General features: G+C 38.0%; 1 protein-coding gene across 1 annotated transcript in view; it reads left to right on the top strand.

The window, feature by feature from the left end:
• Positions 1 to 13,381, top strand: part of LOC114032978 (E3 ubiquitin-protein ligase ARIH2-like) — a 33,382-nt gene extending 20,001 nt beyond the window's left edge. Inside the window, exons 4-5 of the mRNA XM_027848424.1 lie at positions 10,715 to 10,782; positions 13,309 to 13,381. Of these exons, the coding sequence (XP_027704225.1) occupies positions 10,715 to 10,734 (20 nt within the window). The 3' untranslated portion in view covers positions 10,735 to 10,782; positions 13,309 to 13,381. The remainder of the gene's footprint in view (positions 1 to 10,714; positions 10,783 to 13,308) is intronic.
• The last annotated feature ends 1,250 nt before the right edge of the window (positions 13,382 to 14,631 follow it).

Raw genomic sequence — 14,631 nt, 5'->3', positions numbered from 1 at the left:
TACTGTAGTAGAAAAATTTGGTGTTGATAAATCAAAATAATTTAAAAAAAACCAAAAAGTTGGCTTTTAAATCCCACTGTTCCTGACTGCTGAACTTTGTGTAGGGGTTATGTCTTAATCATTTGCGAATACCCAAGGAGGATGTTGAAATCAATTTCTATTTGCTCAGGAGTTTGGTGCTTGGCAGGACAGTATATTGGCAAATGATTAGAAAAGAAGTAAACCAGGTTCAAGACAGAGGGCTAATTTTATACACTGGGAAGAGAGAGAATTGTGGAGTCAGATACCCATACATGCCATCTCTTGCATGAGAGCTGGCTTTTTGAGTGTCAGAATTCCTGGTGGTTGTCATAAACTCTGAATATGTGTGTACTTCCTGAGCATTTCTAGAAGTAGAAGTAAAAAACCCATACAAATAAGTATTTTTTTATATTTGCAGAATTATTATGAAGTACTTTGAGGCATATTGCTATATTAAAAGTTTCTTTAAGGATTTGAAATGTTATTTGATCAAGCATCAGTTTTATGTGTCTGAACAACTGATCACTAGAAGTGCGTTTTCCTAGCTTTGACCTTTATAAACTTCATTGTTGAGATTTCAAGATAAATGTCACTGTTCTTATGAAAAACTTTGCAGAATGCAGAATCAGGCAAAAGTTCCCGTTCATTCTGCTTTAAGATTCTTCTTATTTAAAGAGGAATTTACTATCCTTGGACTATGGGTATGTTGAGATTTTTAGGTAATGTGATGATTGAAATTGAGTTGCTTTTCAAAGATTCCAATGGCATAAATGCTGTCTTTTCCTAGGAAAACAGGAATCAAGTCCTGCCTAATTTTCCCTTAAGTATGTTGCTAAACTAGGTATTGCCACAAGATTCTCATTGAGACCTTCCTTACTTCCTTTACCTGCCCTGCCTTACCACCCTTTTCTGTGAGCTGTAGTACTCCAGGATTTGACCTGTAAGAGGAAAAAAAAGTGTATATTTGACTTCTTAGGAATAATTCAATACTGCATGCTTTTGCTATGAGCTTCAAGTCTAACCAATGTCACTTTTATATCCTCAGAGTTATGTTAAGGTTTAGAGGTTTAGCGGTGCTGGAACCCCAACATCATGACACGCGAGTCCTGCCCTAATGAATTCGACCCAAGTCTTCTTTCAGTCAAAGACAAGGTTTACTGGAACATTGATTGGGGGGGGTGGGGATTTAAAGAATCCACCATATTGGCCAGACTCTTAAGGAGTCTAAACATTTGTATCACTAATGCAAGCTAGCCAGATCTTAAGAATCTGAGCATCTTAATGGAGGCCATATGGACCTTATATACAGAAAGACTGTGGAAGGGATCTAGGAGTGGTCAAGTAGTCTAAGGTGACTGGAGGAGGGAGTCTGAGGAGGATCTGGATGGGGGTGGCCAGTAAGCTGGGGTGACTGTGAGGTAACCATGTCAGGGACCTGGACCATGGGGCCAAGGGAGAATGGAGCCTTTGTGGGAAAAAGGGTGGGAAGTGGCCAGGAGCAATGGGGGGGGGGGGATAACAGAACAGAATTGGGAGATTCGGCATAGCCACAACGAAAGGCCAGTTAAATGAATTACAGCCTCAGGCAAATGGGAAAGTCCAGGGATTTTCCTTTTTGGGGTCCAGATCCCATCCCCATCAGTTATACACTTCCAACTTGAATTTCAGCCTTCTGATTTTAAATGACTTTATTTATTTCAAATCCAGGCATTATATTTGTGAATAGTGTGGGTTGTAAATAATGTTTTGTTTAGTTGGAGATACATTAGCTCTGGAGCCAAAATAAACCTTATCAGTCTTAATAGTAGCAGTTTTATAATGGGCCAGGTGTTAGTGTTCAGCATATTTTAGGATATATTTTCTGGAGTGCAAAAATCAGTACAAAGATCTTCTCTCAGACTTGAATATTAAGTAGATATGATGAGGTTCAGGACACTACCCCAAACTGTTGGGGTGCAAGGTTGTCTGAAAAGAATTCACTCAGGCAGTTTCCAAATCAAATAAAGGTATTTATTGAGGGTAACACACACACCAAGCAGTTTAAGGGATGACCCCAGCTTAAGACAGCTCCCTGGGGAGAGGGGTGGGGTACAAGACACCTGATTAAGGAAGACAGTCCTAGTCAGGAGACGCCAAGGATTTTTATAATGGAAAACCCACAGTGCTCAGGGAGATGAGGTAATCAAGTAAACCGTTTCAGAGTTTCACTTATTATCTGGGCAGTTGTTCAGCCAGGGGTAATGGGGCCCTGTTAGTTTTGGTATTTCTTTGACTAGCCTACTTGAATCACATTGTTTCCTAAAGTGGCTTTAAGTGGTACTTGAGATAATAGGCTTCTCTTGGATCACTTTTATTTGAATCTCATCAGATGCACCTGAAGATTAAAATTTTTGAGGCTTTGTTTTTTGGGTGATCTTAATGCAAGTCTTAACAACCCAGAAACCCTGGAAATTGGAAAAGACTTTAAGTGTCATCTAGTGCCATCTAGTCTAACCTGAACCAGAAATGTGAGTCCCTTCTGAAATGTTCTTGATAAGTGGTCAGCAAAGTCCTTTAGTGATATTGACTTCACTACCTTCCTGAAGCAACATATTCCATTTCTGGACAGCTCCAATTATTTGGAGAGGTTTACCTTACATTGAACCAAAATCTGCCTCTCTGTGACTCTCATTTCTTGGTCCTTTTCTGCTCTCCGAGGCCAAGGAGAGAAAAATCTAATTTCTCTTTAATGAAAATCCTTCAGATATGAAAACAAATATGTTAACTCTGTTGTTTGTTTCTCTGATTAAAAATCTCCAGCTCTTCAAGCAGTCCTCAGATGGCAAGACTTTAAATTCCCTTGCCATCCTGGTTATGCTCCTGAACATGTTTCAGCTTGTCAATCTCCACCATAAAGTGTGATGCCCATGATACAGCACAGTACTCCAGATATGATCTGACTAGGGCAGAGAACAATAGGATTGTCATCTCATTTATTCTTAGCACTATAGTTTTGTTAATTCATCCTAAGATTTCATTAGTTGTCACATCACATTGTTCAATCATATGAGTCTGCTTAAACACCTTTCTCCATAAAAATTAAATTCTTTTTTAAAATAAAATGTTATTGATTTTTTTTTACATTAACTAAATTTCCCTTTTATCTCTCTCCCCTCCCCAAAAGCTACCCCATATAACAAAGAACATTTTCTGTAAAGAAAAGGAGGACAAAGAAAAAAAATGAGCAAACCTAATCAATCCACTAGGAAAAAAAATCTGATAATACATGCAGTGTTTCATAACTGTGGGACACGCAACTCTGCAAAGGAATCTGGAGACATTTCTTCTCATATAACTTCTCTGGGGCCAAACTTTCTTTTTAATTTTGCAACATTCATTGTTTTGTGGTGATTCATGTACCAGAATTTGTTTAGCTATCATCATTATTATTATTAGTTATACAGTCAATTATTATTATTAGCTATTATCCAAACAATGAGCTTCTACTTTCTGGTTCTTTGCTACTGCAAAAAGTGCTACTGTAAACATATTGGTGGGTGTGTGTGGGGGTGTATATATACATATGGACTTTCTTTTTATTAAAAACTTCCTTTTACCATAAGCCTAGTTGTATATTCTCTGGATTAAAGAGTATGGCCGTTTTAGTCACTTTATTTGTGTAATTCAAAATGGTTTTTCGTGATGGTTTTACTGAATCACAGTTCTACTAACATTGCGCTAATGTTCTTACCTTCTCACAGACTCCTCCAACATTGATTATTCCCATCATTTGTCATCTTCACCAATTTGTTTAGTGTGAAGTGAAATCTGAGTGTTTTGATTTGCATCTTATCAATGGCTTGGAGCATTCTTTCATATAATTGTTAATAGTTTACAACTAGGTGGCTCAGTGGGTAGAGTATTCATCAGGAGTCAGGAAGACTTATTTTCAAGTTCAAATGTGACCTCAGACACTTACTAGCTGGGTGACCCTGGGCAAGTCATTTAACCCTGTTTGCCTTAGTTTCCTCATCTGTAAAATGATCTGGAGAAGAAAATGGCAAACCACTCCAGTATCTGTGCCAAGAAAACTCAAACTAGAGTCACACAGAGTTGAACATGACTGGAACAACTGAACTACAAATTCTTTTTTTTAGTTAGGGGCAAACAGAATTATTCATATCGTTTGATTACTTCTCTATTGGAAAATAGCAAACCCTTATCATAGAAATTTGATACAAAAATTTTTTTTATTCAACTTCTACATTTTGTGGCCTAGATGTATTTTATGTTTTTAGAAGCTTTTCAGTTTCATGTAGTCAAAGTAACCTATTTAATAATTTGTAATTGCATTCATTCCTGCTTTATTTAAGAATATATCTACCCCCAGCTGTGAAAGGCTTATATATGATCTGTTTCTCTTCTAATTTTTAATGAGATGGAGCTTAAATATTCAGGATACATACTCATTTTGAATTTATTGTGGAGTATGGTACAAGTTGTTGGTATAAGCTTAATTTCTGCTGGACTGCTTTCTAGTTTTCCCAAAGTTCTTTATCAAATAGGTAATTCTTTCCTATGTAATTTATGTTTTCTTCTGGTTTATCAAATTCTGGTTTATTGAGTTCCATCATTTCTGGTTCTCCCTTGTCTAATCTGTTCCATTGAGCTACTTCTCTATTTTTTAAGCAATACCAAATGGTTTTGATGACTGCTGAGTTATAAATAGTTTGAGACCCGAAAGTGCTATTACTCCTTCATCTCTAGTTTTCTAACTTATCATTATTTCTCTTGATAGTCTAGGACCTGGGAACTGTTCCTACAGGTTCCCAAAGTGGGCAGTACCACCCCCTAGGGGACGTTGGAATGATTCAGGGGGGCCCTTGTAGCTTTGGATGCAATTGGGGAGCATTGAATAAGAATAAGGAGACCATGGAAGCACAAAGAAGGAAGAAAATTTTGAAAAACCATTTGCACGTTTCATCTGTTGTGTAATAGAGTTAAAGTCATAGTGATTACATTATTTTCTAAATAACACACAAAATGCAAGTTATAACTGATCAGTGGTCAAATCCGCTGACAGGTCTTAACAAGCAAGTGTTGGCAGGCAAGCCTGTCATGTGTAGTAGGGAAGGCCAACATGAATCAACAAGAATATGTGTGTGTAATGACTTGTTTACAATATGATACTATACAGTTACATGGTATGATATTGTGTCATCAAAATTTCAATGCAGGAAAAAACCATAAATTTACAATAAATTATTAAATTGAAGATGTATCATTTTAAAAAATATATTTTATATATTTTTTTGAAATGATGCAAATTTTTAAAAAAAAATTGTTAAAGGGTTAAAGAAAGTAGATTTCTGGGGCAGAGGGAGGTGCTAAGTAATTTTTTTTTTTTTAAAGGGGATGGTAGGCCAAATAAGTTTAGGAACCTCTGATCTTTGCCTTTCATTCCTCCAAATGAATTTCATCAAGTGCTATAAAGTATCCCTGTAAATAGTTTGATTGGTATAACATTAAAACTATAAATAGATGAACTGATTTCTAACCATGCATCTTGTGTAGTTGATTTTTTTTTAACCGAAATTTTGTTTCTTATTAGGTTCTTTTGAATGTTCTAGCCTGTTGAGATCTTTTTGGAACTTAATTCTGTGTTAGCTCTCTAACTTAATGCTGAATCATCTCTGAGTATGTAACGTGCCATCTATGTCTTCATTCAAGTCATTGATAAAGATGTTGATTATAGCCTAAGTGAGGGCAGAGTTGTCGTGACACCCTGAAGACCTCCCTTTGGGCTAACATTGATCAGCTGTCAGGTCTAGTCCCTCCACAAGTTCTGGGTCCATCTGTGTCTCCTGAGGTTCAGATTGAACATCACAGATTTAGAGCTTAGAGGCCATACATTCCAGCCCCCTCACTTTCCCAGTTACGACAATGAGGCCCAGGTCCTCTGATCTCAAATTCAGCACTTTTCATCACCGCAGCTGTGCTATCCTATGTGTTATTATGTCTTAAAAGGCTGCTCGATGCCTCACTGAAACACAAGTGTACCTTGGATTTGGTATTTTCCTGACTTGCCCGCTTATGTCTGACATTGCCCTCCTTTAGATGAAATTCTTGGAATTCATCCCTCCTTGTCTCTGCTTAGAAACCTTAGCTGTCTTTAAAGCTCAGGTCAGTTTCTACTTTATGGAAACCCATAACTGATTTCCTTACTAGTAATATTCTTTGCCTTATCAAAATACCTTTTAATTTTTATCTATATATGTAAGTCTAGAATCTCGTTAGAATGTTAACTCATTGAGGGTAGGGACTTTGGAGCCATTCCCATGTGATATATTCATGACAGTATCAGTTCTGTTTTCCCCTCCGTCATCTTCATCTATATACTTAACTACCATGATTTTTTCCAAAGTTCTGAATTTCCATACAGGGAGAAGAATAGATTTTCTTGTTGGACAGTACCATTCCATTGTTTTTGTTTTTGTTTTCAAACCCAATTTGCTCATTTTTAAACACATATATCCTTCCATTGTCCTGTTTTGGTAGGTTTTAAAAAATATTTTATTGATGCCTTTTGTTTTTTACATCACAGTTATTTCCCATTGTAATTGTTTTCCACCACCTAGCCCGGGGGTTCTTAAACTTTTTTATGTCCTGATCCTTTTGGCAATCTAGTGAAATCTGTGGGTCCCTTCCTGAATGTTTTTAAATGCATGAAATAAAATACATAGGATTACAAAGAAGCTAATTATATTGAAATACAGTTATTGATATACATGTGTGTATGTGTATTATGTATATATTTCATGGATATAAGATTAAGAACCCTTAGCCCTGCCCCTGTGAAAGCCCCCCAGTAACAAAGAAAAAGAGTTTAGCAAAAATGACCAGGGAGTGAGTCCCACACCTTTGTACCAAGAAACATGTAAGGAGGAGTCCAGACATTGTATCCTGTTCAGATTTGATATTGGAGTGAAATAGGACACTTCTTGGGCCTTTCTCCTCTTGGCTGTGCTTCTGACTCATCTGACTTTGCCACCGTCATTCAGCTATTTTCTTACTCTGGATCTTCCTTCACTTCCTTGTGGCCTTTCACCCTATAGCATCCCTCCACCATGCCAACCCTACCATGCCCCTTCAAAGGTAATTTCTCCTCCCCCCTCCTTCAGCTCCCTTTTATGTCTTATCTTCCTCCATTAGAATATAAACTTCTCGAGGACAGAGACTGTCTATCTTTTTGCTTCTATCTCTATTCTCAGCAATTAGAACCATGCCTGGCACCTAGTAAGTTCTTAAGACTGCTCGTTGCCTTGCATGCCTGCCATTGAACATTTAACAAATGAAGATTTACCTAGCTCTAACATAGAAAGGATATGCAACAAAGATGCAGAAAGACATGAGCCTCCCTTGTTTCCATATGAGATATGTTTGGTCAGCAGGGCAGAGTGTAGTGACTCTCTGTGTCTTCAGACACCCACCATGTCTTAGGGGTGCCACCCTGTAGAGTTCAAAGCTTTAAGTAACCAGGAAGTTGTCTCAATACAGCCAGAGGTCCCCCAAAAGGCTATGTCAGGTTGGAATCAGTCAAGTCCTGGCTTTGTCTCCTTTCCTTAAGACATGTTGGGGAGGGAGGAGACCCTCTCAGATGCCGGTCCTAGCAGCACTAAGAGAAAAATGTATTTTATCATCTCTTCTGTGGGACTAAAATTAGTTACTACAGCTTATCTTAGTGTCATTTTTCTTTGCATTATTGTCATTATGTACATCGTTCTGCTAGGTCTGGTCTCTTTAATGTGTTTTGTTCATACAAGTCTTCCCATATTTCTCTGAATTCCTTTTATTTGTCATTTCTTAGTGTACAGTGAGATTCCATATTACATTCTCATACCACAGTTTCTTAAACCATTTCCAAAGGTACCTCTCCCTTTCTCCCCTCTCCTTCAAATTTTTACTACTACAAAAAAATGTTACTTTGGCATTTAGTTAAATGTGAGACCTATTTGTCGTTAACTTTTTGGGGTTATGTGTCTAGGAGTGGGACTTCTGGGTCAAAAAGTAAGAGCAGTCATACATACATACATACATTAAGGGGAGATATACTTGTAAATGTAAATGTATGGATTCAGGGGTACAGGGGTACAGGACCTGTGTTTAAATCCTCATTCTGCTATCATGTTTTCTGTGTGTTAAAAACTGACTTTATAACAATTTAAAGCTTTTAAAGTACTTTTCTCACAAGCTGTATCAACTCTGCAAGTACTTGTGAAAAGTTTGTCTTCTATTTTCACATCTATTGCTTATTTGTAAATGAATTGTATTTTAAATTTCAAAAACAAAGCACCCAGATTCCTAATTAGTGTCCTTTTTAAAGATTTTATTTTTTTTCCAATTACATGTAAAAAAGTTTTTACAAATTTAACAAGAAAAATTTTTTTAACATTCATTTTTTTAAATTTTGAGCTCTAAATTCCCTCCCTCCTCCCCTCTCACTGAGAAGGCAAGCAGTTTGATAAAGGTTGTACATGTACAGTCATGTAAAACATTTACATATTAGTCATGTTGTAAAAGAAAACACAGCCCCCCTGCAAAAGAAGAATGGTAAAAAAGCATGCTTTGATCTGCATTCAGATTCCATCAGTTCTTTCTCTGAAAGTGGATACCATTTTTTTTTTTTATCATAAGTCCTTTGGAATTGTCTTGGATCATTGTATTGCTGAGAATAGCTAAGTCATTCCCAGTTGATCATCGTGCAGTGTTGCTGTTACTGTATGCAGTGTTTTCCTGGTTCTACTCACTTCACTTTACATCAGTTAAATAAGTCTTCCTGGGTTTTTCTGAAGACATCTGAGCAATCTCTTTATAAGGTGTGTGAAATGTGAGATGTAAACAAGCAACAACTGAGACAGGACTTGAAGAAGAATTGGGGAGACTTTAAATATCAAGGGCCAGAGCTCTTCATTGACCTTGTCATTTATTATGCTGCATCATTTAAGTTTCTTAAATTGAAGGTTCCTTAGAGTTCTTGTAACTATGTTATTATACTTCTGAAATGTACAGTCCGAGAAAACAAATGATTTTGGCTAAATCATACTGCCTTCTTGTGAAGGTTAGTTTCCTGATCTGTAAAATGGACTGGAGGTTCTTTGAAGTCCCAAACTCTAAGGTCCTGTGAGTGAGTCTATGATTGTATAAAAATCAGCCATCTTATTATCTTTGTGTAAGTCAAATTATGTGATCTTCAATGTGTAAATATCACATCAAAAGTTATCCATCCTGAAACATCCAATATATCTTATGATTGGAGATGACCAAATAAATTATCGTATATTAATATAATGGAATATAAAAATATTAAGGGAGGTAGGGACTGTGGACCTGTGATTTCACTGAAAAAAGGAACTACCAGATGAAGAAACTCCTTCAGTGCAAGTTGGCACCTTCTCTGAAATTTAAGCCTTTTAGAGAGTTGTCTTGACCTGCCCAATGTCATTCAGCAGGTGTAACTGGATGGCTTCAAGGTCAGTTCTCCGTTATGACATCCTTTTTCAAAAAAAATCTAGGCAGTTCAGTGGATGGAGTGCTGGGCATGGAGTCAGCAAGACCTGAGTTCAAGTTCAGCCTCAGATATTTACTGGCTGTGTGGCCCTGGGCAAGTCACTTAACTTCCCTCTGTCTGATATTCTGTATCTGTAAAATGGAGATAATAATTGCACTACATGCCACAGGAGTTGTGGGGATGAAATGAGATAATCTTTGTTAAACATTTTGCGAACCTTAAAGTGCTAATTAAATGTTAGCTGTTTAAAAAATAACAAAAAATACATATAAATGCAAGGAAATAGACATATGAAGTAATGCAAAGCAAGATCAGCAAAACTAAAATGATAAATACATTGAGTCCATATGTATGTATGTGTATGTACTTACATATGTGTATGTATGTTTAAACAAAGGTAACAGGAATCCATGATTGTGGAGATGGGTACAAAGTAAGCACAACTTTTTTGTTTAGTTATTTCATCTGGTTAAGACATTGAAGATTTTATGTAAGATTTTCCCCACCTTATTTTTGTATGTTTATTTTTCTTTTTTGGTTACTGTTTATAATAAAAAAACGTTTAAAGTTACCCAAAGTGATGGTTGGGTTTCCTAAGAGAGATTCCTTCAGACTTTATAGACTATTAGTTAAAAGGTCATCTCATCAGATTGCACAATTTTATAGAACAAGGAGGGCCAGAGAAGGAGAGTGACCAAGATAAGGAGTATACTTTGTGTGCAGTAGGCTTTTAAGAAGAAGTTGCTTAATTTAGTTGAAGATAAGAATCTGGGTCTTGATACTTTGCTGCTTGACCACACCCTCTCTTCTTCCTGTGGTGCTGACCAAGCTGTGACAGTCATTAACATTGTCCACATTGCATATGTGATTTCTGAGTTCAAGAAGTTAATTTATATGCATCTAGGAGTATTCAGTACTCTCAGAAAGATGTAGGGGCAGCTAGGTGGTACAGTGGATGGAGCACCAGCCCTGGAGTCAGGAGGACCTGAGTTCAAATCCGGCCTCAGACCAAACACTTGACACACTTACTAGCGTGTGACCCTGGGCAAGTCACTTAACCCCAACTGCCTAAAAAAAAATAAAATAAAAAAAAAAATCTAAGAAAGATGTAGCCCTGGTATGATTACTTTTCTTCTTTCTTTCTAGGTGTCTCATTCAGTGGCTAAACTTGTATTAGTTAATTTCCACTGGCAAGTCTCAGAGATACTGGAAAGGTAAGTGTTTGGGTGAAGGAATGAATGAAAAATGTAAGTTTGTTTTTTACAATTATAAAACAAAGCTATCACCAACAACTACATTCTCCTTTAGTACCTAGAAAATTATTCTTGGAAGTGTTTCTTTTTAAATGGCAGGATCTGAAATTGTTGTTGGAAGTGCCATTTTACTTTTCATCTGTGCCACCCAAAGAGCAGAGTCCATTTATTCTGTGGCTGGCAAGAATGTTCGGCCTGTTTTATTAGAAAGTGACCAGAACATCCATGTGGGATCCAGGGGTAGCAGATGAGTGCAGTAATCTCAAATGAAACTTCAATGTTTCTCTCTAGAATTGCTACCCAGAAGATCTGTTCGATTACATTTAAAATGATTGTGACTTTGTCCCTAGTCTTTGGCACCACTAATATCTACCCGCTTGATACTTTAAACATGGAACCTGTCTTGTCACAAATGATGATATTCCAAACTGATTATTTCCTTCAGTCACCAGTAAAGGTACTTATCGAAATAGAAGTTGTGATTCTGTAATGTGCTTCTTATGCAGTGTTTCTTTTGACCACAACGTTCATTCAAGGATGTATACTATTATTATCCCTCTAGACTGGTTTAATATTACCCTTCAAGTCTAAAAGCTCAAGTGACATATATTCTATTTACAGGGTCCTTGGTTCTGTCAAGCCTATTCCCTTCAGAATCCAATATAAAGCCCTTTGTGTGACATTTCAAGTTCTTTATAATCTGGCCCTTTCCAGGCTTCTCACTCTTGATTCTATACCCCCTCTACTTTGCAGCAATGCCAGCCATTTGCTGTTGCTTGGACATCATGCTCCATCTCCTGACTCCATTCCTTTTCACAGACTGTTTCCTGTATTTGGAATGCTCTCCCTCTCACCTCTGCCTTTTGGTTTTTTTTAGTTTCCTTCAGGACTCAGCTTAGATCTCACCATCTGTAAGAATACTTCCTCTCTCAGTCCCTGTGTCTCCACCTCCATGCCCTACTGCTAGCTGCCCTCTGTAGGGGATGGCCTCTCTTCTACACTGTATATATCTTGTATGAAAAGAGCTGTTTGCTTGTGGTCTCCTTCATTAGACTGTGGACTCTTTAGGGGCATGTTTTTGCCTTTCTTTATATCCTCATCACTTAGCATAGTGTCTGATATGTAGTAAGCCCTTAATAAATGCTTGTTAACTGACTGGCTGCTTACCTCTTTGTAGAATGCTAGGTGTAGTAGCCTCCCTTGGAGGCTTTTCAAATGAAGACACTTTGAATCATAGAATTTAAAGTTGGAAGGAACCTTAGAGGATAGTCAGTCAGTAAAATATCTTTGGTAACTGGCCTTCTGGTCACTACTTAAGCACCTGTGATGAAGAGAAATGTTATTGCAAAAGAAAGAACACTAAATTTGGGATCAGAGAACCTGGAGTCAAATCCCTCATCTACTCCTTTGTACCTCTATCACTAGCCTTTGTGGGCCTCGTTATTTTTATCCATAAAATGAAAAAGGGGCTGGACCAGATGCCCTTACGTTCCTTCTCTCCCTAAATCAGGGATGCTTTCATCTCTTGGGATAGCATCTTCTACTGTTGGACAGTTCCACTTACATTGGCTAGGAATTTCTTCCCCATGTTTAGACAGAATCTGCCCCCTCATTTGTTCTTGTCTGGCCTTCCACAACACACAAAAGAATTTGTTTTTTAATCTATTTGACAGCCTTACAAATATTCGAACCCAACTCTCTTGTTTTTTCTTTGTCTTTTCCCTGCAAAAAAATACTATTTCTTCCTACCTTGTCTTCTGGCATTGATTTGAGTCAGTTACTACCCTCTGCCCAGGCTCTACTATAACCATCATTCCCAGTCCCCTCTTGCACATACTCTGAGTAGCCAATGTCCAAAGTACAGTGTCTAAAACTTCACAGGGTATTCTAGATGTATGTACCACTGAGTTTGCCATTTCCTGTGATCAGGACACCATTCTAATGTATATTGATACCACATTAACTTTTTTTAGCAGACACATCATATTGACCTTATGCGATGAGTTACTCAAAACGTAAATAAAACCAGTAACTCTGTGGGAATGGTTTCAGTTTTCTATTTGAAAGAGGGCATCTTCACCTAAATAAGTTACAGAAATGATATGTGTTAGGAATGATTCTACCTCTACTTGGATTCATAATATTTAATATAGAGACTCTAACTTTCTATGGGGGTTTTATCTCAGAATGCTTAAAGTCCTTCACAAACAGTATCTCATTACAGGTTAGTGTATAGGGAAGCAAAGCTTGTTACACCAATTGAAAGCACAGTAGATTAGGAACGGAAGGAAAATTTGCTCTTTCCTAGGAGTAGTTTAGAAACCAAAAGCAAAAACATATTAGTCACTTCTCTGTAGTCCCCGTACAGTTTATTTAGGTTTTTTGGCCCACCATTCCTTTATTTAAAGAGAAAGATACTTGGTTATGTTTGGGTTCCTATTTCTTTTTCCTAAAGGGTTAAAAAAAATCCCATCTTTTGTCTTTTAGACACAAGTCCAATTCTGCTCAGCTGTTAGTTGAGGCCCGAGTTCAGCCCAGTCCATCGAAACATGTGAGTACAGACAGTTCTCGCTTTTCGTAAGTGGACCGTTCCGCAGACCTCTACGTAAAGCGATTTTTATGTAATGCGAACTTACCTAAGGACATGGGGAAGGGAGGGAAGGAAGCAGGAAGAGGGCTGCATGCCTATGGGGGTGAGGAGGCTGGCACACAGTTGAAGGACATGTGGGGATTGGGACGGAGAAGCAAGAACGGGAGGAGGAACACAGTTGGCACTAGGGCCAGCCATGGGGGGGCCTTTCCAGAATCAAAAGGAAGAATATGTGGAGGTGGGAAAGACATATGGTGGCTAGACACATACACAGACAGGAGAAGACTGGTGGTACTCAGGGGACAGACACATGATACTCAAGTGCAGACAGATGGAAGACAGACATTCAGGGGCTGGACACAGGTGGGTGGGCAGAGCGGGGCAGAGGTCTCCTCTCTCAGCACTGGATGTCTTATGCCACGCCCCCAATCTGGTGGTGGTGGTATTCTCTCTTGCATGTCTGATCTGCTTTCACTTGGAGGGGTTTTTATTTAAGTTTTTTTTTTTTTGTTGTTGTTGTTTGTTTGTTTGTTTTGGGTGGTTTTTGTGTTTTGTTTTTTTTTTGTTTGTTTGTTTTGTGGAGGGAGTGGAGGGGGTGGAAGTCTGTGGAGCTCCAAGCAGAGGGACAGAAGGCTAGGAGTAGGGGAGAGAGAGAGAAAGCACAGTACTGTACAGTAAAGTTAACATAGGTCTTTTTTTTGGAATGCGGATTTCTTTCAGAATTCTTTACATGAAGTTGAATTTGCATAATGTGAATTTATGTAAAACGAGAACTGTCTGTATCTCCTTCCTTCAGGACCACAGCTCTTCCTCCTACATTAATATTGCTGTTTGGAGACTCTCCTAATATCATTAATGTAATTAGGGCTTTGTTTAGAGTGAGACATGCCAAAGATGTTTCCTGTTTCAAATGCAGGTCTTAATCTTTCATTACAAAAATATTTTTCACACTAGTGGGGAATAAACTACTGCCATTCTTTGAGAAATGTTTATCTTCTTCCGTCACTTTCATTCTTTATGTACATGCACCCTGTCCTTCAGCCAAATCAGATCACTTGCTGTTACCTGGGCTTGCCTTGTACTCTCCCATCCCTGTGTCTTTGCTCATGTTGTCCCCTCTAGCTAGATTGCTTCATTCCTTCTATTTCTGCTCCAATCCATCATACCCATATCAGAGGCAACAAAACCTTCCCTGATTCTTTCCCTTCTCCCAGCCAGTA

This window comes from Vombatus ursinus, unplaced genomic scaffold (genome assembly GCF_900497805.2).
Source record: "Vombatus ursinus unplaced genomic scaffold, bare-nosed wombat genome assembly UNPS02006235.1, whole genome shotgun sequence".
Taxonomy (NCBI): Eukaryota; Metazoa; Chordata; class Mammalia; order Diprotodontia; family Vombatidae; genus Vombatus; species Vombatus ursinus.
Note: the sequence above shows the minus strand (reverse complement) of the source record. Positions and strands in the feature narration are given on the sequence as shown.